This window comes from Salarias fasciatus, chromosome 13 (genome assembly GCF_902148845.1).
Source record: "Salarias fasciatus chromosome 13, fSalaFa1.1, whole genome shotgun sequence".
NCBI lineage: Eukaryota > Metazoa > Chordata > Actinopteri > Blenniiformes > Blenniidae > Salarias > Salarias fasciatus.
In genome coordinates this window covers 23,992,589-24,016,341 of record NC_043757.1, presented here as the reverse complement: position 1 = coordinate 24,016,341, position 23,753 = coordinate 23,992,589, and the positions used below count along the sequence as shown (strand labels likewise).

The 23,753-nt window shown below is 44.1% G+C and overlaps 4 protein-coding genes across 5 annotated transcripts in view; 1 reads left to right on the top strand and 3 right to left on the bottom strand.

Moving 5' to 3' along the window:
- bag3 (BCL2 associated athanogene 3) overlaps positions 1 to 3,448 on the bottom strand; it is a 4,293-nt gene extending 845 nt beyond the window's left edge. Inside the window, exons 1-4 of the mRNA XM_030106986.1 lie at positions 3,141 to 3,448; positions 888 to 1,223; positions 414 to 758; positions 1 to 294 (exon numbers count right to left, since the gene is read on the bottom strand). The exon at positions 1 to 294 is cut by the window's left edge and continues 845 nt beyond it. Coding sequence (XP_029962846.1) covers positions 1 to 294; positions 414 to 758; positions 888 to 1,223; positions 3,141 to 3,338 — 1,173 coding nt within the window. The 5' untranslated portion in view covers positions 3,339 to 3,448. The remainder of the gene's footprint in view (positions 295 to 413; positions 759 to 887; positions 1,224 to 3,140) is intronic.
- A 1,710-nt stretch (positions 3,449 to 5,158) lies between these two features.
- tial1 (TIA1 cytotoxic granule-associated RNA binding protein-like 1) lies at positions 5,159 to 11,402 on the top strand. 2 transcript variants are annotated; one of them, XM_030106721.1, is made up of 12 exons: positions 5,159 to 5,504; positions 5,916 to 6,012; positions 6,720 to 6,818; positions 6,935 to 6,989; positions 7,097 to 7,184; positions 8,816 to 8,891; positions 9,171 to 9,279; positions 9,478 to 9,573; positions 9,717 to 9,801; positions 10,012 to 10,135; positions 10,262 to 10,407; positions 10,560 to 11,402. In XM_030106721.1, the coding sequence occupies exons 1-12, from the start codon at positions 5,476 to 5,478 to the stop codon at positions 10,681 to 10,683; spliced, it is 1,128 nt and encodes a 375-aa protein (XP_029962581.1). In that variant the 5' UTR covers positions 5,159 to 5,475; the 3' UTR covers positions 10,684 to 11,402. The 2 variants fall into 2 exon arrangements, with proteins under 2 accessions (XP_029962581.1, XP_029962582.1); XM_030106722.1 differs by lacking the exons at positions 5,159 to 5,504; positions 5,916 to 6,012; positions 6,720 to 6,818; positions 6,935 to 6,989 and adding an exon at positions 8,286 to 8,360 and having other exon boundaries at positions 7,143 to 7,184.
- Positions 11,403 to 13,122: 1,720 nt separating this feature from the next.
- On the bottom strand, positions 13,123 to 19,264 carry pkd2l1 (polycystic kidney disease 2-like 1). Its single transcript, XM_030106720.1, has 15 exons — positions 18,985 to 19,264; positions 18,647 to 18,760; positions 17,907 to 18,034; positions 17,567 to 17,820; positions 17,238 to 17,462; positions 16,931 to 17,159; positions 16,685 to 16,855; positions 16,403 to 16,584; positions 16,181 to 16,301; positions 16,001 to 16,099; positions 15,795 to 15,916; positions 15,595 to 15,712; positions 15,352 to 15,485; positions 15,119 to 15,254; positions 13,123 to 14,035 (listed from the first exon to the last, which is right to left on the bottom strand). Exons 1-15 carry the CDS (start codon positions 19,262 to 19,264, stop codon positions 13,928 to 13,930), a joined length of 2,421 nt encoding a protein of 806 aa, XP_029962580.1. The 3' UTR covers positions 13,123 to 13,927.
- Positions 19,265 to 21,509: 2,245 nt separating this feature from the next.
- On the bottom strand, positions 21,510 to 21,938 carry atoh7 (atonal bHLH transcription factor 7). The gene has a single exon (XM_030107208.1). The coding sequence runs from the start codon at positions 21,936 to 21,938 to the stop codon at positions 21,510 to 21,512; it is 429 nt and encodes a 142-aa protein (XP_029963068.1).
- Between the last annotated feature and the right edge of the window lie 1,815 nt (positions 21,939 to 23,753).

Sequence of the window (23,753 nt, the reverse complement as noted above, 5' to 3'; positions counted from 1 at the left end):
TTGCTGAAATTGTTGGGTCTGGTGTACCTGATGAGGAGGCTGGAACTGTTGGGGTTGCTGAAACTGCTGAGGTTGTTGAAAATGTTGGGGCTTCTGGAACGGCTGAGGTTGCTGAAACTGCTGGGGTTGCTGAGGTGGAGGCTGCTGGAACTGATGAGGTTGTTGAGGCTTTTGGACGTCGACTTCCGTGTGCAACGGTTGCTGGAGCGGCGTGTTCTCAGGTTTCTGCGGCACGCCTTGTTGCTCCTGCTCCATTTTCTGGGGCTGCTCTCTTGCGAGGACATGCTGCTGAGCCTTCCAAGTGAAAGCAGAAAAACAGAAGGTTTGTCACAATCTAGGTCAACACACACCAAGACGGAAATCAAACATTTCTACAGGACACCCAAAGTAAAAACACAAAAGAGATGGACTACCTGTGGTCTTTCCCCCAGCACCTGGGTTACAATAGGCGACTGGCTTCGGACATGAGGTGGAAGATGAATAGAAGAAGCGTCGCGGTGCTGGGGCAGCAGTATTGGAGAGGCCCTTTCTCGAGGTGGTTGCATTGCAGAAGAATAGCCGGGCCATTCGTCCGTCTGAAGGCGATGGAAGGGCTGCTGATGCTCAGGGTAAGGGACGCGCTGAGAGTAGACAGAGGGATTTAACTGAGCCTGCGTCTGTCCTCCTCCACCCTCGTGAATCACTGGAATCGGGATATAACCAGCTTGAAGACCGGTGCTGCTGGGCCGAGGAGGTTGGTGATGTGGGGCCGGATAAATCTGAGTTCAGATGGAAGAGGATACAAACAGGTTTTTCTTTTTTTTAAGTCATTTTTTTTCAAATGCAACACATTTTACAATCCAGTATTATCAAATACAATTTGGCATTGAGAAAAACTGAAGCCTTACCTCTGGTGTCTGTGAAACCGGTGAGCCCACCTTGGCCGGCTCGGTGGGGCAGCTGTCCGACGGGCCATGCAGTGGTGACCTGGGCCTGCAGTGGAGCCCCGGCGTCGGGGACGGCGTCCTCCCATCTGTCCGGATAGTCTGTGCAGTGGACGGCTGGATGTAGGAGTAGCACGGATGCTGCTGCTGTCTCAGCTCAGCGCCCTCATGGAAGACTGGGATGGGAACATAACCCGGGCGAAGGATAGGGTGCTTCATCTCCCTGACAAAGGTCTTCTGGGTCTCTTGTGGACTCGGTTCTGGTGGTATGTTGGGTCCATTGGCTGATACTTCTCGGACCTGTATTAAACAAGAAGAATGTTTAAGTTGCAGCAAATGAATTGTTTGATACAACAAATTGCAAATTGATTGCAAACAAATAAGTTTATATGTCAAGATCCAGGCTGCAACAAATAATAGTCACAAAGTATTTAACAGTGTAGAAGCAACTTCCAGGATATTCCAGGTTACTGAAAAGTATGTTTTAAAGTGCATTCAAAACCCTGAAGAAAAGTTCACCGCATTCAAAAAAAGGGTTGTTTTGTTTGTTTGTTTGTTTTTTTAACTTAAGTGTCCTCGGTCTTAAGATTACTGCGAGGGTTACAGGTTAAAATATCTCAACTCCACAGGGGGGGACGCCAAAGCAAAAAACACCTTTCACATTCATATCATCAATAATTTGTGATCACTGCAGACTTTAAGTGCACGTCCGGTCAAACAACTGCTGCTGGCACGCTGGATATTTTGCTTCACATTCACGGTGACATCACCGAGCTAAAGTTCCCGGCTCATCCCACACACACACACACACACACACACACACACACATATTTTGGCACACCCTTTTTACTAACATGTTATGAGTTCATCAACAGTGTGTCATTCAGGGAAACCAAATATATTTTCCTCTTCTCTTTTTTTCCAACATTTGAAGGGATTAAAACAGAAACAGCAGTGTGTAAAATACCTTTGCATACATGAAATATGAGGAATAACTGAATTTCTTTGCTTTCGGTGACCTTCACTGACCAAATCCTACTCCAGGCCAGTCTAGTACAAACACCATAAATACTCTCTGACATTTTTATGCCTAATATTACTCGATGATTTATGTGTCCTTTTCCAGGTCCCACCATCCTACACAGAAAAAAGCATAATAAAGAAATGATTTGTACTTTTCTCAGAGCTACACGGTGTTTCTTCTTGCTGTAATAAGTGAAGAGACACCTGCCAATGACAGCTCTGGAGGGGCACAAGCAACAGGTCTGACAGTTCAGCACTTTGTCAATGATATACTTGGAAAATGACCAAAGTTCGGACAAAAATGTGTCCAGTGTAAACAGAAGCAACAATGCCCCTGTGACATTTTTCTCTCTTTAAATTTTTTTTTTTTTTTTGCCCCGAGACAAAAGTTATTTAATAGCTGTGAACGACCCTTTGCCCTCTGCCATTTCAGTATGGGACACTGCACACTGCCAGCACCATTGCACCAATTTTATCCCCCAACAGCTGTGTCTTTCTAGCAGATTCCTCTGGACACTAACTTTGGACAACAGTCCCCCTCTCTCTCTCTGTGTGTCTCTGTCTCTCTCTCTTTCTGAGAGGAAAGATTACCAGCTGGCAGGCTGTGAAGCTCGCTCCAGCCCACGGCTTTTCTCTGCAGACCTGTATATGTTTCCACAACATGCTTTTTAATTGGGTTCGATCAGAGATCCGGCGCCTCCTGCGCCCCGCAGGCCGGGGCGAGCGGCCGCCAGCCGCAATCCTTGTAAGGGAAAAAGTTTAATGGGAGCTGGACGCCGCGGCGGCGGTTGTTGTTCGAATCCCGGGAGCCGCTCGCGGGGACCGACGAGCCTTTTTTTACCTACTGCAGCGTGACTCACCGAGTAATAATAGTGTTAGATCATGACAGGGGGACATAACGGGGTTGATCACCCGTTATAATGGGCTTGTGAGCTGTCTGCTGAGGGGGAGGAGACGCCGCCACACTGGGCCTGCAGTCAACAACATGAACGCGGAGCTGCGGTGCAGCGCGCGGAAGAGAGAGAGAGAGAGAGAGAGAGAGGAAAAAAAAGCCGCACTACAGCGAGAAACGTGCCATAAAAATAAATAAAAATAATTCAAATAAACACGACGCAGTATCAAAAATAACAAATAGCCGCGAAGCCGTCAGCTAGCCGCTACCAGCGCGGACCAACTTCGGCGCGGCTCCGGTACCTTTTTCGAGTCGTGCCTCGGGTCATTCCAGGTGGTCGTGCGGTTGTTGTGATCCACGAAGAAGGGCCATCCGGTCTGGGGGTCGATCTTCACCTCCCAGCCCAGCGGCAGCGGCTCGCTCTCGTTGCTCGCCATCGTCAGGGTCGGGGACTGAGTCTTCATGCCGTTCATGCTGCTGGCCGCCGAGTACTGAGACATTTTATACGGGCGACGGACGCTTTAAAGATTCCTTCAAGTGACGTGCAAAAAGTGGGCTGGAAGTTTCTGGAAATAGCCGGGTTAATGTGGGGGGCGGACGGCGCTGGAGACGCTGGCAGGATGACTTCTCCAACTTGTTGTGTCGCAGAAACCCCCCCCCTCTCCCTCTCTGCTGGGGGTCTGGGCTCATTTTCACTGCACTTTTAGAGGAAATCTGCCTCATTTCAGCAACAACTGGCGGCCGGAGTCCGCTTTGTGTGTGCTAGACAAGGGAATCCCGAAGCCTCCTCTCAATTAAAGACTGGCCAAACAGATCTGCTCAGACTCCCACATGCCAGACCTGGTCCAGAGGGAACTCGGGCTGGATCTGCTATGGTTCGGTACTCTGTTACATAACTGGTGGTGAGATACAGTGTGGGCACAGCGACAGTTCTCATGACAGGTCTTCAACAGTCACAAGACCTCTCCACATTTTCTTCATCGATGCCCCCCTCACAGAGAAAGACCTGATGATCCGACCCCGGTCAGGCCTGAGACACATTCCACATCCATGGACAATTACAGCGATTCCAAGGTCACACTGGATTGTAGACGGCACACTGTATTGACTATTGCACATTTCACATTTCATGGGTATATTGCACTTTTTTTTAAAAAACTTCTATTTTAAAGTCTTGTTGCACTTTTTTTTCTCCATGCAGTCTGCAACTGTAATTGATGTGGTTTTGCAAGGAAGCTCTTTTCATTTCAATTACGCCTGCAGTTATCCATTCTCAAGATGCCTGTTTTAATGGGTTCAAATAGTGTGCCTTTATGTGTGGATTCTGCATGTTGTGCATGATCCTGCGTGAGTGTGGATTTACTCCTCTGAGTCCAAAAACAAGCATGTCAGGTAAATGGGTGACATTAAAATTGAGCCTATTTGTGAATGTGATTGTGTGTGTGCACATGTGTGATGGACAGGAGACCGGTCCAGGGTGTGATTTACACCAGCACCCTGTGACCCTGCAAAGGATAAAGCCTCAAAGAAGATGAACGGATGAAAAGATGATGGATGGCTGTATTTATGTCATTTTTTTTTTTTTTTAAATCATACTTTCTTCTCAAAAATAAGGCTTTTCCTGGTGCTTCACTTCCACCTGAAGCTCTCTTGTGCCTTCCAGATGCTGGACCCTCACTTTTAAAACCAGTATAAAATAACTGTAAGCCATTAAAGGACCATTAGAAGAAAACAGTAATTTGAGGAAGCCCACACATGCACTGGGAAAATAGGCAAACTCCACACATAAAGGTTTGGCCTTGATTAGAACCATGATATCAACAGTAATTTCTGCTGTCATTTATAAATAGCATAGTACAAATCTAAACCAAACTTCCATAATCCAAACTACAGGGTTTTTTTCTGTTACTTTTTTTGTATTGTCAATTTATGAATTCAGTCAACAACAAATGCTGCTTTATTATATTACACGTATGGATATTTCTAGATTTATGTTCCCCTGTTCTTAGAGTATTTCAGCTTTATTTGTCAGTTTGTCAAACAACTAATCTAGTATTTATTATGTGAGCCAAAGTTATACAGCATAAATAATTTCTCGTTTGATTTCAGGTACTTTGGTTTGTAGAGTGACACAAATCCACGCGACGGAAAATTTAAATCAAACATTTACAAGTAATTGTGAAATAATAAATACCACAATAATGACAGCAAACTCAGATTCCAGAAAGGTCCCCACGGTTCGAGCACAGACTTGACCCGTCAAACGGCGGTGAGTAAAACAAGCGCTCCCTGTCAGTCTCTTTACGCAGATTGGGTTGATCTAATCAGATAAGATTTAATTTGCTAACAGTTCCCTTTGTGTCCAACTAGTCATTCCGGATAGGAAATGATACTTTTGTGGAGAAAGTCATACCCTCAGTGAACATTTGGACTTTGTTACCTCAGCCTGACCTCCGCGGGGCGCTTCTCACGTAGGCACGCGCCCCGGTCTCAGCGTGACGTAGCCGCTGGCGCCCGGTTAGCTAGCTTCTAAGCTAGTTAGCTACTTGTTTTTGCCTTCTGCTCACTTCGTCCGATAACGTGAGATAACTCGCTTATAACCAGTGTTTTTTGACCTGGTTACTCTCGGTATCGGCCATGGACGACGAAACGCACCCCAAAACCCTGTAAGTTAAAGCTTTAGTGTTCCAGCGGCGGCTTCATTTGTCGCTAGCTTCGCGAAAGTCATGAGCCGGTTGCTAACTTAGCTAATAGTTATATGCACAGACCTGTCTAAAATCGACATACACCGTAAACAATTAACTGTAATGTTGTGCCAATATGTACATTGTATACAAAAAGCCTATTTGTACTGAATGTGTGCCCGATTTGGATTTTTCTACACCAGCATAGGACCGACGTTAGCCGCTAGCATTAGGCCAGAAAAGCTAATGTTAACACATTAACGTAGGGTGAGTTAGCGGGTTTGTCCCAGAAAAGCTGCTCGGGACAGGACAGGCTGGTTTGAGGTCAGGGTTAGATGACTGCTACGCGGAGTTACCTTTTCCCATAACCTGATCTAACTCTCTTCTGTCCAGGTATGTGGGAAACCTCTCCAGAGATGTAACAGAAATCTTGATTCTTCAACTCTTCGCCCAGATAGGTCCATGTAAAAGTTGTAAAATGATCACAGAGGTAAGCAGCCGGGATTGGCTGGGTTGTGTTCTGTTCACCTGTCATTCACATCTGGAAGAATAAAATTATATATATACGTTTTGGCTAAACCGTGTGTGAAACACTAGATAAGATCTTTAAACGAAACCAGCTACATAACAAGACTACCGAGAAAGGTTTATGTACATGATAAATTGGATCAAACACATTTTCACATATATGTAATAACCTATGTTTCCTTTATCATCAAGTTAACATACAAAGAGAGGATACACACGAGCTGACAACTTCTCATAAATCCAAACGAGCAAAGTCCAGTCATTTTAACTCATAACCCCCTTTGAAAGGGTTTCTTCAGAAGTGATCTGAAGAATTGGTTAACATCATTGTAAAGCTCAACATGTAATCGGTTAATAGCATTGAACTTCCAGCATTTGAAGAAGATGACTCTTAATCAAACTGATTGTTTTATTGATTTGAGTGTTTGTCTGATTACTGAAATTGTAGTACACAGTAAAAGTTTGAGTAAAAGTTCATTCTGTGACATTTTTTGACATTGCAAATTAATAAGGTTGTTATTCATTTAATATGGAGTTTGTGTCTCTCACTGGATCTCCCTTCTTTTTTTTCTTCCCCCACCCCGAAGGAGGCCACGCCATTTTTGGATTTGTGCAAACAGTACAGTTGAACCAACATTTTAACTTTTGCTTTTGGTTTGTTTGTTGCAGCATACAAGCAATGACCCCTATTGCTTTGTGGAGTTTTATGAACACAGAGATGCTGCTTCTGCCCTTGCAGCCATGAACGGGAGGAAGATTTTAGGAAAGGTAGGACAATAATTTTGCTCTAAAAGGGAATTTTTTTCCAACTGTGAATTTGATGAAGAAAATGTCAGTTGCTCTGATTCTGTTTTTAATATTGCATGTCACATCTCTGTTTGCAGGAGGTCAAAGTAAACTGGGCCACCACACCGAGTAGCCAGAAGAAAGACACATCCAGTACGTATTCACACATTTATTGGTACTGACTTTCCTGAAATTCAACTTTATGATAAGTTTTTTTTTAAATGTGTTGTTATCTGTGTTCCGTTGTCATTTCTTTTTAGATCACTTCCATGTGTTTGTGGGTGATTTGAACCCAGAGATTTCCACTGAGGATGTCAAAGCTGCGTTTGCACCTTTTGGGAAAATCTCGTAAGTTTTTCTCTCAGAGTTTTTTTTTATTTTCTTGTGCAATAAAGTATAATGCATTATCTGATGTTTTCAGTACAACCATGTTAATTTTTCTGAAGTCAGGAAGTTTATAACATTGTAGTTTTATGTTGTGACACAAGTTTCTGTGACTGTGTTTCCATGCATATGTCCAGGGTATCGACTCAACTGTAAAAATAAGCTTCTGCCCATTTTATGAAAAAGAATGATTTGACAAACACAGATATATAAGAGACAAGATCCTCAATGTAAACAAGTTGATACTCAGTAAAGGGGAAGCAGAATGAAAGACTTGTATCTGTCCAGATGAACTTTAAACTTTGATTTTCATTGAATTAAATTGATAAGTTGCTTTCAAAGCATGCCATATTCTGAATGTGTGACAGTGGCAGGCAAGGAGACAGTGTTTGTTCGTCTTCCGAGCAGGCGATGTGTATGTTTGTATCTTTATTTGTCATCTTTAAAATCTAAAATACCCTACATTCATGCATGCAAACATAGTTGCTGATGTATTACATAGATTGGAAAGTACCTTTTTAATGAAATGCAAAGTGATGATATTGAAACAGCCTCCTTCTATGGTCATATTTTCTAACATAACTGCTATGAGTGTGTGTCTCTGTTGCTATGACTGTAGCGTGAGCTTTTAGCCTTTGTTCTTGCTTTTGTGTGCATGTTTAGGGTGTGGTAAGTAAACGTGCAGTATGTCTACTGAATGTTAGCTGTGTGTATGAACCTGAACAGCTTCTAGTTGTGGGTTTCAGTGAAGTAATAGCACTTTGGTTATTTTACAGAAATGCTCATAGGATTGGACAGGAGCTTGAAGGCTAACAGCAAGGAACTGTGCACTCTGGAGACTCAGATGTAGTTTTTTTTTCTCTATTTATTCCATTCTTTCCATATGTGTATTTGTAGATGCCATGTATTAACATGACCTAGCTTAGATTAACAAATTCCAATGCACAATGTATTCCTCTAAATTTTGTGTTTTCAATTGTCTGGTTTTGATTTCCATAGTATTGTTTGTAGTGCATTGATCCTCTTCCAAAATTTCTGAAAATGTCAATTTCTCAAAATTTGCAGCTCCCCAAACTCCATACTCCATATTGGTGGTAGAGCATTGACCAGGAAAAATAAAGAAATCTGTTAACAGGCCATGTATGCCGTTTAATTCCTTTTTTCTCTTTTGATATTTTCTATATCTTTCTATATGTAGAGAGAGCACCAACTGCAGATTTTTTAAGTTTGCATGGTAATTCTTATCAGTTGCTTTTGTGAATTTCAATCAGTAATCTTGAGGACTGAGCCAAAAGTGGTGCTCTCGTGGTAAAGATTCGTTACTACAGCAGAAGTATTGTAGGCTGCATGTAATTGTACTTGTTCTTTTTTTTTCTCCTCTTTTTTTGTTGCTTTTTTTTTTTTGTTTTTTTCAAAGTGTTACTTAGACGTTATAACACGAGCCAGTGCTCAGCACAAGGTCATGATAGCTAATATATACTTTTCATGTTGGACGGAGTAGAGGATTCACAGTTCAGTGTGTTTTGCGTGGTTCCTTTTAGTTGGAAGGCCTCCACGGGAAAGTGTGCTGAACTTGTTCTCCCGTTTCCCTCCAGGGACGCCCGTGTTGTGAAGGACATGACGACGGGCAAATCAAAGGGGTATGGATTTGTGTCCTTCTACAACAAACTGGTAAGGCTCCAGTGCAAGAACACAGACTGAAGGTTATTTCTTTTTTCTGTTTACTACTCTACTTTATTGCAGTTGAAATAGAATAACCGCTAGTTAAAGCCACAGTTACAACACAGTCATTCAACATTACGTAGTTTCTTGTCTGTTGTCACCAGTTTCACTATTACTTTAAAAATAGGAAAACCGATTTCAGAAACCATCAAGACCACTCAAACAAAACAAACACAAAAACAAAGTGATCACACTCAGAGGAGTAATGAGGTGATTTGTGTTTTGCAGGATGCTGAGAACGCCATCGTTAACATGTCGGGGCAGTGGCTCGGAGGTCGGCAGATCAGGACCAACTGGGCAACGCGCAAACCCCCCGCGCCTAAAAACACTCAGGACAGTAAGTATGGGAAGAAAAACGATATTTTGATGATATTTCAACAAAAAGAAATATTCATTATTTCTGGTAGAACAAGAGAGGGTTTTCTTTGGGTTTATCCTCATTCTTCTGTGTATGTGATGACGTGCTCACACACATCGATTGCAGCAGAGTTTGTCGGCACAAATGTAAAGTTTGATTTTGTTGTTTTGATCTCAGATGGCTCAAAGCAGCTGAGGTTTGATGATGTTGTGACTCAGTCCAGTCTTCAGAACTGCACCGTGTACTGTGGAGGGATCCAGTCAGGACTATCAGGCAAGTGTCACGTTCTCAACATGCCATTGTTGTTCCCTGTCGTCACACTGCAGCAGCAGTATCATGAGTTACCAGAGCCCTGCTTCACGCGGCCCGGGCACCAACCACATTAACTTGTTTTTGTCCTTGTTTGATTCCCTCAGAGCATCTAATGCGTCAGACTTTCTCTCCATTCGGTCAGATAATGGAAGTCAGGGTTTTCCCAGAGAAAGGATATTCCTTCATCAGGTACAGTGTGCATGGATCCATAACAGATTTGGCCTCTAGATGTCAATACAGTCACACTGCATGACTCCATTACAGCCAGTGGCCTTTTCTGACATGTTCCTCTTCACTACATGATCAACATGCAGACTCTCAACATGTTGACAACTCATGCCTCTTTTCAAAACTGTCTGATTGAAATTTTTATTTAGAATTTGTTGTTTTCTGTTCAAGGTTTTCCTCCCACGACAGTGCTGCGCATGCCATTGTTTCAGTAAATGGCACCGCCATCGAAGGACACATAGTCAAGTGCTACTGGGGCAAAGAATCTCCCGACATGGCAAAAAGTCCACAGCAGGTACAAAAACAGACTGGTGCTCCCATCCCGGGACATTCCGTTTGTTTGGAGTTGTAATTTTTGAGTGTGTTCCTACATATCCCACATATTTGATTTGTGATTTTTTTTCCTGTTTCCATCTCTCAGGTTGAGTACAGCCAGTGGGGGCAGCAGTGGAACCAGGTGTACGGGAACCCACAGCAGCAGTATGGCCAGTATGTGACCAATGGATGGCAAGTCCCCTCCTACAACATGTACAGCCAGACCTGGAACCAGCAAGGCTTTGGAGTGGAGTAAGTTTTCTGTTTATTGTTGAGATCATTGAAAGCTTCTGGGTCTTGATGGTTTCTGATGAGATTGTTCTCCAGCGTTAAATGAATGTTTTTCCCTCCAGCAGGAAGCGATTGCTGTTCTCTAACCGTCTCTCCCTCTGGGCTGTTTGCAGGCAGTCCCAGTCACCAGCCTGGGTGGGGAACTTCGGATCCCCATCAGCCCAAGCCGCAGCCCCGCCCGGCCCGGTCATGTCCAACCTGGGCAACTTCAGCATGGCCGGCTACCAGACGCAGTGAGGCGTCCCTCACGCGCAGCGTTACACCACGCCGACTTGGTCTGAACGGCTGCTGTCCAATAAGAAGGGCAGGAGACGGATTCGCCAAGCCTCTGTACCTAATCGTTGCTGCATAACAACCGGTGTAACAGTTAAGTTTGAAATGATGGCCCTCATTAGCCTGAGACCTTTTTAAAGTTATATTGTGGAAAAAGTGCTCTTGGGCTTCTGAAGAAAAGCCAACTCATCAATTTTTATCCGAGTAGATCGACCTTTTGAATGTTCGCCCCGGTGAAACAAGTTTTATCATTCTCTCTGGAGAACCACTCATGGTTCCCAGATTGTTTTAAGCATTTATTTAACAGCAGTAAAGAATAACAAAATTCAAACAGAAGTTTGACCCGATCCGCAGCTCACTCGGCCAAACCCTCAAAATGTCGATCTACCTCTGTAAGGCTAATTGCTACTCTTTTTTGAATCAAAACCAGAGAAAACACTGAAAATCACAGGAACGTCCACATGACCGTGTACAGAGTTTTTCATGTGGGTGGAAAAGCCATCTTGTTCTTCCAGCGGCTCACTGGAATCCGACGAGGATTAAAGTCACCGAAAACCTCAATCAAGATCAAGAACAAATTCTGAGACTATAGCAATATCCGCTCCGTTTGCCAATGAGTTTTTAAAGTCCTCTAATGTTCATTTGCTGGTCATACTTGGGCATTTTTCTGTCATTTTATACAATGGAAGACGAGCCTCCACGGGAGGCGTCAGTTCAATTAAAATTTGTAATAAGCCAGTTTCTAAAGCAGCAGAGCGCGATGACAGTGTCGTAAAGATCAGGCGAGTTTTATGAGCCGCCTCGAATTTGATCTACGAGCTGCACTGAGCCAAAACATCGACCCTCTGAACTCGGGTCTGGACATCAGCTCCTGCAGCGAGGAGACATCCTGATTTTCTTACATCAAAGAAATCTTTTTTTTTTTTTTTGTGTGTGTGTGTGTGAATAGAAGCTGTGGGGCGAGGGTTTATCCTTCCTGTGTACGTGAAGAAACTATTTGTATAAACAACTTGTGGCTTTAAAGAACGCTGAGGTGGGATGCTGTATATCTCTTGGCTGATTTTATTTTATTTTTTCTTGCACAAAGAGAATTTCACCAACACAACTCTAAAAGCAAAAAATATAAGGACTTTCATCTTTTGTATCGGAGTAATAAGCATGTTTTTTTTGCAGGGTTTGACAGATTTTAGTTTACACCGTAACTCTCGAGCCTCGACTGACTAATTTCTGACCTCGCGTCTGAAAAGGAAACGCTGTTGCGCTCACGCACTGCTACAAGAAAACAACAAAACAAACTGCGTAGGTGACGTGTGCTGCTGATTCTGGGGCTGGTTTCCTGGAGGGAGTACTGGATCTCGGCTCATTCAGATCGATTTCTCTCCAGCGGCTGCTTGAGTTTTTGTGTGGATTACAGTTAATTGCGCGCCGCCGCCAGCCCCCGATCGCAGTGAGTCATGTCCGACATCGCTCTGAGCGACATGCGCCAGCCGCCCACCTCCATGGAGATGAATGAATGGATGGATGTTGTAGGTTTACTCCAGCCTCGGATTGTTTTTATAATGTATGACTTGCTAAAGCAGCAGAAGCTCGCTCTGCCTGTGCATGGAGATATTTCTGTCTCGGCAATATTTCAGTTCCTCCCTGGGAAAAGGATCGGCGACACGTTCCTAAAATCGGACTCAAATCATGACAGAAGGATGTTCTCACATGTCCTGCCGTTTGGATTTTAGTTGTGTGGTTGTGTGCGTGCCATTCTGTACAGTGTGTTACACTCCTGGAAGGCCCCCCCCCCCCCCCTTGGGGATGGTGGGGGGACGGGCTCCATGCAAAGAAACAGGGTCGAGTGTAAATATTAAACCTTGATCAAAAAACCTTCTCGATACGTGAAACAACTGTACATACTGTAGGTAGGATGTAATGAGATGAAATACCATTATTAAACTTCAGCAATATAATTTATAAATGAGCCTTAATCAAATGATTTCCTGTTGGATTTGAACATTGTGTAATTTAGAAAGGCTTCAATACAAATCCTTTTTTATTTCACATCACGACCTTCCCACGTTAAGTTTGTGTGCCATCTTCAGGATGTAGCAGGAAGCAGGTGATGTATCAGCTTGAACTGCACGCTTAAAGACTTGTAATATATTTGTTGCTTAAAAATATTGAATGTATTGGCGATTTGCTTTTATGACAAGTGAGTTAATCCGAAGTGATGTCTGATAATAAAGAATGAAAGAATGAATCAGTTTTCCATTTAACGGAAAAACAACTCGAGTCACTTCAAATAAAGAAACCTTTCAAACTCCTTGTTCTGTACTTTTATTAGACGATAAATTGTGATTTACACATACAATCTGACAGCAAAGCCTACATTTGAAGCTGTTCTCAGTACATCTAACAGACACAGCATGAGACATTTAACGGAGATTAAACTGAGGTGGTTTGTACTGAATGTTATCCCAAAACCTGAATTTTTATACACAACAAAGAAATGGAGGGAACATATTAAAAAAAATGCTGGTGTGAATTATTCATGTTGAGAACAAATCAGATTAAGGCAGAAGTCTCACAATACTGAAAGCACAACTGATCAGTGAGGATGTACTTTACTATAGTTAAAGGTTATTGTGCGCTGCTATGACACTCGATTAAAAGCGTCCTTCACAAAACATTTAAGTAACCTGGGTGAAAACCAACTTTAAATACACAAGATTATTTATCAGTTTCACTTTTTATATAATCGATCCATACATCACTAGTTTCGGGAGCTCAGGTGTGATAAATATTTAATTTTCACTGGTACAAACTATCACAGGTTTCCTCTGAGCTATAAGAGCACTTGGACATCAACAAAGCAAAGCCAGCAGGTGTCGGGCGCCTCATGCATTGCTTACACTTGCATTATTTGAACTAATCCACTGTTTAGAATATACTGCACAGCACTAATGATGCATAGATTTACATTTGGTTTCCCCTACAACACTGTAGTGTCTACATATCGGAGCCTCGGGTTACATGTGCTGCAGCCTAATGAGCAAGCGAAGCGCTTCAGAAACGTTCACCTGGAATTTACACGTTTCGGTTTAACGTCATACTGTCAGCAGCTTATCTGTGTTTTCAACCTGAAAGAAACTGGGAAGTTGGTGAGTATGTGTATGTGTGTGTGTGTGTGTGTGTGTGTGTGTGTGTGTCGGCTGGAGGAGGATCACATGTTGCCGGGGCGCACGGCCGGCCTCCAGGAGGGGACGTCCAGCTTGGTCTCTCTGTCCGCCACACGGAACAGGACGCGGCCGTCAGCAGCAGGGTCATCAGTCTGAACAGAGGTCATTTAGAACAATCCATTAATCTGTGTTCACCACACAGATTCAATGTTTTCACATTTAATTGGCTGTAAAACTACAGTAATCTTGCAGTGATGATTATCTACAGATCTGTACGTTTAGAGGCACGTGCGCGCCATGTTACCTTTCTGCGCTGCATTGTGAGACTCGCTGTGTTATATCACTGTGATTATTCACTCAGCCAGACATCGTCTCTACTCTGTGGCGTTTGTGTGGGCTGAATAAAGAGGTGACGTTTACGCAGACATCAAACCCGGCCGTGCGCTGTTATTTATTTCATGTCCATAAATCTGCTTTGGATCTGAAATATGTTTGCTTTGCAAATGCTTTTTTTTTTTTTTTTTTTTCTCGGAGCTTTTAGCTGAGTGTCATTTTGTGGCTTCTGAGTGTGTATATTTATTATTTATGCTGCACACGACGAGCCGGACTCTGCTCTCTGAGCGTTGAGCTCTCCGGCTCAGTCGATCTGTCATGTGGAGAGTCGGGCCTCGCCACAAAATGTATTGAGGGTCAACCAATTCCAACTATTTTTGTCTCTCTTTCTTTCAATTTTTTATTGTGTTTCCATTCATGAGTGATGGCAGGCCTGAGGGGAAGAGGAAGCCCCTCAGATTACAGAGCGGAGGCTTTTCACTGATTCAAAGGCAAACCGAAGGACTGCGTGTGGCCCGTCTCGGTCCGATATGGAGGGAAACGGTGTGTTTTCACACCAGCATCAGTCTGGTTGGGCTGAAAGCTTTCGCGTCTTCATTTGGTTTTGTTTACTTCCCCACCGCAGGTTCGAATGCGGACCGCCCGCTGTGACGGGGTCATGCAGTGACAGCAGCTGCTCATCTAGGGAGCTCCAAATAAACACTGAATATTGATGGGGAAAGCACAGGGGAGGAGAGAATCTGGCTCACTGATTGGTCAGGAAGAGGGAAATCCATCCTGTCGACCATGAACTAATAAGACTGCGTTGCTTTTCCTTTATGTATTTGCTCCGTCAGATAACCGTCTGGCTCAGAGGTCTCTGGTACCAGAGTGAAGATGAGCTTTGAGATTTGTTGACTCACAGCACTGCTGGTCCCGGGATGTTTCCCCGCGGCTTCACTCTTTTTCTCCTGCAGTCCCACTTTGTCCATGATCAGCTCCATCCTGGATGCGATGCCTTCCACAGAGCTTTCCAGGTGGAGCACCTGTCTGGCCAGTCTGTTACGCGACAGAAAGGTTTTATTCAGGTTATTCCGGCTTGAGTAAAGGTCTCTCATAAGGCACTTCAACACATTTCATTTTCAGGTTTTCTCACTTCAGGAACTGTTCTCGATCCACGAAGATTTGACTGGATTGGCTCCTTTGCTCGCTGGATGTGACAGAAGGTTTCTCGAGTAATTCCTTCCCATAATTCATGCCAAGATTGTTGAGTTCAGCGCTCAGAGCATCCTGACGAAATACCAGAAGAGGATTGAAAACAGCTTTGTCTCGTGTCCTTTGATGTGGATGAATAGTTTTTTAATTTGATGATGAAAAGGAACAAAAATCATCAACAAACCCTCTTTTCTTCCAACTCGATCTTCATCCTCTCTTGCTCTTCTTCGTCCAGAACTTGGTTCCCGTCTCGGTCGAACTTTGAGAAGGCTGCAGAAATCTCATGATCAGCATGTCCCAGCCTGCGAAATCATCAGTTCAGCAGGGCTTCATACAGCACGAAACATTATCATGTGGTCTTCGTCAGGAGCATCTCTCACTTACTCTTTAAGAGTTTCCCTGAAGTCTTTGAATTCAATCTCTCCGGATCCAGACCGGAGAGCCTTCTGAACATCTGATATTTTCTCTTTTTTGAGCTTCAGCTTCATAAATGTCTTCATGTAGCTCTGAATTAAAACCAAAAAAACACACATTTTTTCTGTCCTCGCTGTCACAAACACACTCACTGTTTCTTTCCAACCTGTCTTTACCTGTTTGATGATATCAGTAATTTGCAGATCGTCTTTTTGGGATGAAAGCTCCTCTTTAACCTCCGAATATGTGTCATTAATGATGGCGAGAAACATGTTCTGAGGGTAAAGACAATTTTGACAGATTATTTGACTGCTCAGATTAATCCTATGCAAACCAAACGTATCAGAAAGACTTACCAGGAGAACGAAGAAAACAAAGAACACGTAGGTGAGAAAGTACATCGGCCCGAGAACTCTGTTGGCGCGGTCGATGGCGTCGTAATCGAAGTCTCCGAGAATAATCCTGAACTGTGTGAAGCTGCAGGAAGAAAAAAAAAAAAAAAACAAACAAACCCAGATCAAATAAATAAATGTGAGTCATGCAGTGGAACGTTTTCTGTCATTTTAAAATCCACTTACATGCACTTCATGAAGGTGCTGAATGATTCAACCTCTGTTCCAAAGAGCAAATATCCAAGCTGAGCGTAAGCAAAGAACACAATGAAGAACATGATGGCGAATCCCAGGATGTCTTTGGCACATCGACCCAGAGTGGAGGACAGCTGAGTCATGGTCTTATTGAAACTGATGTACTTGAAGATCTACAACGAGAATATGAAGCCAGACTTTTTCATCAGGATGAGTCAAGACGAATCCTTTCATCTGGAGTAACGCGCTGAGACGAGGATATGTGTGCGTTACCTTAATCCAGGCGAAGAACAAGTTCACGGCGTTCATGTTGTTGTACTGTGTTTGCCAGAATGCCAGAAATTCAAAATCGGCATAGATGCCCGGTTGGTCTAAGAGTTTGGCAAGTAATTTGTCGACTTTGATGGTTCGGAAAATATTGAAAACAATGGCCACAACTGCGAGCTAGAAAGAAAAGCACTGTTAGGAGTTTGAGGTCTTAATATTTAAGAAAAGAACATGTAACTATGTTTCCTTTACCATTATGACCACAATATCCAGGATGTTCCAGATGCTGTTGAAGTAAGAAAACTTGTGTATCCGCAGCTCAAGGATTTCTTCTACAATATAGTAGAGGATGAATATGCAGAAGACTATTTCGCAGCCGAGGATGAAGTAATCCCAGACGGTGATGTAGCGAATCAGCTTCACTGTCCTGATCTGATAGGAAGGGATCGCTCCGCCAGTTGCTGGAAATTCTACAACCAACCTGAAGATGTGGATGAAACTTTAGTCAACCACTGGAAGAGTACCGGTTAAAGGTGATGTCGTGGATGATTCTCCTTACCTGATCACACAGAACATGTTGATGTTTGCGTTGTAAGTGGAGAAGTCGATGAAGGATGCCCGAGTTCCCCGATCCAGCCAAAGGTTGTCCACCAGTTCCATCAGGATGGCGCCGGTCTCCTCTCTGGTCCGACCCAGGTCCTGATAGTATCCCGCTCCACTGTAGGTGGTCAGCAGACCCCAGTGAGACGAACCCTTGATTTCTTTTTCCGTGTGGTAGCTCCAACTGCACAAAAGAAGTGGAAGAGCACAAAAAGGATGTTAGGAGAATTCAAGACTTTGGTCCCATCTAGAACAGTGTCAGTAACCAGTGTGGGTAAATTAAATTACGCAGTTCCGTTGATGAGGCCAAAGCTGAGGTCCTCCTCCTTCTTCTGGTTGTAAACATCAAAACAGCTTGTGATCTCATCTTGGAAGTCGGTGTGGACCTTGCAGGAGTTGTTCTTGATCTTGATCTGCCTCATCCTCGGCACGCCCAGCAGCATGTTCTCATAGTAGATGAAAGACTGGTCGCCGTTGTCCAGGCTCTGGTTGTTGTACCATTTTGTCCAGTAGAGGCCGTCCAGTAATGGTCCCTCAGCATACTGTTGATATACAGAAAAAAACTGTTTTTCCTGTATATTTGTGTAAGAATTGTGAAAATCTTTGGAGAATTTTTGTGAGAACTCACGGTCCAGAAGTCGGCCATGCTGCCAATGGACTGAAATTTAACCCCGCTCTCACTGGCTGTGTTCACAAACAGGTCCGTCATGGCCTTGGTGTAATAGTAGGTGCTTGAGCTGGTCATACCGTATGTCACTGCAAGACAGCCCAATCGCCGTGTTAACGTCACTACGTCTATCTGGCTTTGCCCAGATGCTCCATTCAGCCGGTCCAAGATAAGACGACCACAGAGGCAGACACGCGACGCCCCATTGAGGAATTGTTGTTCGTCTGTGTTTATGTCTCTGCAGCAGTCAAATAGGTCCAGATTACAGGCGGTAATTTGTTTGAAGAGCGAGCGCGCTGTCCTGTCGCAAATAGCCTCATCAAACAACGTAAATCTAAGCCAGACAAAGAAACAAAGGACGAGGCTAAATGCTCTTATCGGTAGAAGGCAAGAGAACAGTATACATGTCCCTTTCAGTGCTAATGCCCCACCGGACAATAGCTCTTAGGGATGGGACGGGCATTTGTGGTACGGATTAAAACAATCAGGAAACTGGATGATGAATCAACAGTCCACAGTGCTGTTCGATGGCCAACACTCTGAAATGATCACATCTGCAAAACCTTTTTTTTTTTTTAACTAGACTTAAAAATACCAAGTAAACGCTGCAATTACAATGTGCAATTTCCCCCAAATTTTTTCGTCTCAGGGTTAAGTGCATTCGTGTGCCAGGACTTGGTAGGTCTGTGCAAAATGCTTACGGAGGCAAATGTCCACTAGGAACACCAGGTAGACCAGCAGCTCCCGCAGAGTGGTTCGAACAAACTGCTCCCTGTTGTCGGACGTGTTTTGGGTCAATGTCGTGCCCCACAGCCCTACAGATCAAACCAAACAGTCAGTACCATAGAGAAATGTGAAGAGTTTTCAGCTGATTTAAAAAATCAGTTTCATGATTTATTTAACTAATAAAGAAATAACTGATAAAAACATTCAGTGGTACAAATTTTGTTTATGAAGCACCAAGAACTAGTGAAGATTCTGCACTTTATGATCAATAAACCTTTAGGATGAGGAAGGTTTTGGTAGAACGTGTCCATACCTTTAATGAAAGAGCAGCATCCGCTTCGTTTCTTGATCAGACTCTGGTCGACGGAGGGCGGCTCCTGAGCAAACGGACCCGGAGTGTCCAGTTTGTACATGCTGTCCATGGAGCCGGCGAAGAGGGGCTGGGAGTTGTAGATGGTGCTGACGACTCGGGGTATGGGCAGAGGGGAGCCGCAGAAGCCCTGGTTCACCCAGGCCCCGCTCCCCACGGCGTCCAGCTCGCAGTCCCCCTGCCCCGTCAGGTGGCTCTCGGCCCGGTTGTTCAGGCACTTCATCTTGACCCGTGCTGGGCTGCTGGCCGGCGCTCAGATCAGAGAGGGAAGCGAAGCCGCGCGGAATCTGAAGCTTCTGAACACCTGCGGGGGAAACGATTATAAAGGCTGGATGACATAAGCTCAGCTGGGGGAGGAGCTGCTGCTCCACTGATGGAGCTTTAGTCATCTTCAGACTGAAGTAAGATTGTGAGAACTGTGGTGCGTTCACTCACCTGGCGAGTGGCCCATTTTTATGAGGCTGCATGTTAACTTGGGTAGAGAGTAAAAACTGAAAGAGCGGCTGCAGCCATTAAAAGGGAGAATATGACTGGAAACAGACATGTTAGGAAAAGTTATTAGAGATGAATCAGAAAGATAAAACTAGCTTGAGATGTGAAAACTAGCGAGTCTTGACTCTGTGCTGTTACACATTGTAAAATCCCACTTTTAAAGAGTACCGGCTGAGTTGGATTTTCGAGTTTTTGATTTAGATTTACACATCCGTCATGCTGGAAGTGTAAATAATTCAGCTGCGGCAGACTATTTCATTTGTTTTGCCCTCTCAGTTACCTCCATGCTGAGCGCATTGTTGTCACTATTGATTAACAACTCATCCAATAGCACGCTCCTGTCGAGGAAATCAATTAGATTGCATGCCAATTGTGTTCCTCGTCACCAACTGTTCCCCACTTGTGGCTGAATTAATGAGAAGTCTGTGGCTGCTGCATTTCTCATTAACTTCACATAGTTATGACTCTGCCGTCTGTTTGTTTCTGGCATGCGAACTGTCAGAAGGAATTTGTTACATATGCAAACGTCCAGTGTAGCATATGAATCACGGGGGCCATCTGCATGAGTGTTTGGCACCTTTTCTCCTCTTCCAACCCTAAAAAACATACACACCATACATTTACTGAGGGGCTCTTAACTGGGATTACAAAGTTTATCAGGTAATTTGAAGATTATAATTTGGATTTTCTCAGATTGCATAATGAATTCTGTATTTATTTGTTAGATAGAAATAGAAATGTGTTCACTGTGAGAACTTCAGAAACACTGTGTAAAATAATGTAAATATTAGCACCAGATTATATTGAGTTTGAAAGAAATAAGTGCAGTCTAATTCAATAAAGCTAATGCCCTGCCGTCTACTGTAGATGCTTCATACTTAATGCAGATAGAGTCTGGGTCCAGCCGTGGGCGTTCATGCCTCGGCGGCTCCGGACAGAGCGATTACACACAGCGATTAGCACACAATGCAGTTTAATTTCTGCTCCCCTGCCGAAGCCGTGCTGCGATCTGGCACACAGGCTTCCTTAATCTGCCGAGGCTTGTGCCACCTTTCAAACTCGTTCAAATCTCCTGTAAGCACTTTTCGGGAGGCATTTAAATCTGTAGCTGAGAGTCTTCAACAGTCGCCGATCATACGGCGCCGCGGTTTGTCTCCGCTTGTAATGGAGTATATTGGGATAGTAATAGAAAACCAAAAAGTGTTTTTTTTTTTTTTCTGGAGAGATGATTTCATAAAATACCAGCTAATTAGCTAATTCACTGTACTTGGTTTTGAATGGGAGTCTCTTTTAAAAGTGGAGATTTTTGTTCTTCCGGTGACGTTGAGGTCTTCTTATCTCAGAGCGCAGAAACTCTGAACAAAAGGATGATTTATCCTCCGAGTGCAGTACAACATACACAATCCTTCCTACTGAGAGCTCCACACACACGGATGCTGCAAATTGTGTCCTTTAGCCAGTGAAGAACATCTGGGAAGACATTCAAACAAAACAATGGAGGTTTTTATACAAAATAACTTTTATTTTCTGATGAAAAACTATAATCAACCAAAATAGAGGTCTGTGACAAATAACATCACCTTTCAGCTCTACAAAATAATTACATACTGACTTCAGCTATACAACTAAAATCACAATTCTGTTCAACATTGCACATTTTAGGGCCGTATCAAAATAACTGATGGAGATCAGTGTCTGTGTCTTCAGTACAATCTAAAGGTCATTTCATGACGCTACAGACCTCGCGTTGCTCTACTCCGAACAAAAAAATCTGCTCAACGCTGTCGGGTTTTCAGGCAAAAACAAATAAGAGACTTCAAACATAAACAGAAGCCTTTCCTCTGATCGTCCTTTAAAGACTACGCAAATGAAATAAAACAGAAAATAATGCAATACAAATGTATTTACTGTCTGGAATATTCACATTGTCGCTGACATCAAACAACATGACTGATGATCTGCCGCCTCGGGGCAGTTTAGGCGTGGACCTGCTGGCCCGGGAACTGGTAGAAGGACGGGTGGACGTAGTCCTGTCCGGCAGGAGCCTCGTAGCCCACGAGGCAGGAGTAGTTCTCCGGCTGGACGCAGTCAAACTGCAGGTCCAGCCACTGCCTGTGAGGAGCGGCGTGCCTCCTGGGGTCCGTCAGGATCCGGTTCAGGGCCATGATGTAGCTGAGAGCCATCTGCAGGGTCTCATACTTGGACAGCTTCTTGTCCTGGCCCCACTGCGGGACCACTTTGCGCAGTCGGTCAAAGGCCGTGTTCAAACCCTGCATCCTCTTCCTCTCTCTGGCGTTGGCCGCCATCCGCCGCCTCGTGGCCGTCTCGTACTTCTCCGGGCTCTTGGAGTCGGACTCCGAGGACTCAGATCCGGAGTCGGTGCAGCTGGGGCGACGGGACTTCATGGTCTGTTCGCTCCAGGAATCAGGACGGTTGAAAGACGCAGCGACCGGTCGAGAGGTTTTAAGCTTCCGGTTCCAGGCTCGGTGCTCCTCGGAGGTTTCTCAGCCTCCAGCGTCTCCAGGCCGAGCGTCCTCGAGAGTGGACGGTCCGGGGAGTCCAAGGTGTCTGTGATCCCCGGGGCCAGCCGGGGAGCTGCTCTTATAGGACGGAGCAGATGAACAGGTGGCAGCAGGTGGAGTCCATGCCCACCCCCACCCACACTTACACACACACACCCCACCCCTGCTCATAGAGGAACACACCCATCCTCACACACACACACACACACACACACACACAAACAAACCCTTAATGAAATTCCAATTATCCTGGGCTGGGCGATCTGGCCGTGGCTTCACTCAGAGCCATGTGTCACAAACACCAAAAGTTCACCATCTGGCGGCTCCGCTCTCCACAGCTGATGCTGTAAACACACTTTTAAAGGCTAAAATCTGAGAAATTTTACAGTTACATTCTCAACTTAGAGACTAAACCAATGACTGACGAATTAGCAGTGATCAGATTATAATAATAAACTGCCCCCTTGATAAATCAGTGCATCGTGAATGAAAAGTCCGCTGCTTCCATTAATGTTGAAATAAATGTTTGAATATATCAGAAAGCAGGCGAGAATCATGTCATTTATTATAAAAATCACACATGAAGAGACACTTGGCTTTAAAGAATCTACACTGAGAGGTGCTGCTTTCACTTCTCATGTAATTGCCCTCCATATGATGATAACCATAATCTGAGATTAGCCTGGGGCTACTGCAGTGTAAGTGTGGTCTGTAACCTGGGGGATTTTCACAGCCCATCAGGGGATTATGTCTTTCAAACAATATGGACCAAGATGGTGTTGAGATTACTGCAGCGAGCTCAGGTTTGGAGATTAGTTTGAGTGTAAAAAGTGAGAAACTCTTTCATCCTCTGGGGTTTCTTTGTTTTTTTTCTTTTTTTTTTTTTGGTAGCAGTGCTCTGCTTTATTAATGGGACTCCTCATTGTTTCTTGCGTACTTGGGACCATGTGAAATTAATAATTGATCTGCTAAGTCGTCCGAGAAAATGAGACAGACAGAATAATTTGTCTGTCTGTCCTTCCCATCTGCCGACATTGTATTCTGTAATTCAGTGGGCTCCTGTGACACATTCGCTCAAAAACACATCACGCTGACCAAAAAGGCACAAAAAATATGATGTCTGCTCTAAAACAGCCACAGGTCTTTGATCAAATCCATGTTTTTCTGCTTCGTACTCACAGTACACTTCAGAGGAGAGTCTTCATAGCTTTTCCAAACACAAAAATCAACATAAATGCTCCATATTTTGTCACATAAACACAAACTTATCAGGAAAACTCTTTAATCGTGTGAATAGATTATAAGTTGTGACATTTTTGTGTTCATTGAGAGTGGAAAATCTCACATGAATACACTGGAACATATTTCTATGCCTTTAACCTGGACGTACCGCTGAATTCAGGACTAATGCGTCTCCCTTTTCATCATTTCTCCTTATTTCCTGCTGACGTCCTTTGTCAGAAAAGCGAACGCGGCCCTCGCCGCCGCGTTATTGACCAGCCCGGAGCGTGGGTGCAGAGGCAGGTTATGAATGATTAATCACTGTCGGAGGCCCAGAATAATGCCCGTCTCTGGTACTGGGTCATGCACACAAGCTGATGCTGTCTGGTCATTTTGGGGATGGACTGGTTAGCTGTTCACTTAGGCATATAATCCCATCTCCCAGTTGGTTCATTGATTACAGATTGATGTAATTTG

What these genes read in the sequence shown, in the direction of transcription:
- tial1 (XM_030106721.1), top strand. Translation starts at nt 5,476, where the DNA reads ATGGACGACGAAACGCACCCCAAAACCCT. An exon ending in GTTGTAAAATGATCACAGAG is followed by an intron (nt 6,013 to 6,719) that starts GTAAGCAGCCGG and finishes TGTTTGTTGCAG; the next exon opens with CATACAAGCAATGACCCCTA. An exon ending in GCACCTTTTGGGAAAATCTC is followed by an intron (nt 7,185 to 8,815) that starts GTAAGTTTTTCT and finishes GTTTCCCTCCAG; the next exon opens with GGACGCCCGTGTTGTGAAGG.
- pkd2l1 (XM_030106720.1), bottom strand. Translation starts at nt 19,264, where the DNA reads ATGAAGTGCCTGAACAACCGGGCCGAGAGCCACCTGACGGGGCAGGGG. An exon ending in AACATGTTCTGTGTGATCAG is followed by an intron (nt 17,160 to 17,237) that starts GTAAGGAGAATC and finishes CCACATCTTCAG; the next exon opens with GTTGGTTGTAGAATTTCCAG. An exon ending in TGGATATTGTGGTCATAATG is followed by an intron (nt 16,856 to 16,930) that starts GTAAAGGAAACA and finishes TTTTCTTTCTAG; the next exon opens with CTCGCAGTTGTGGCCATTGT.
- atoh7 (XM_030107208.1), bottom strand. Translation starts at nt 21,938, where the DNA reads ATGAAGTCCCGTCGCCCCAGCTGCACCGACTCCGGATCTGAGTCCTCG.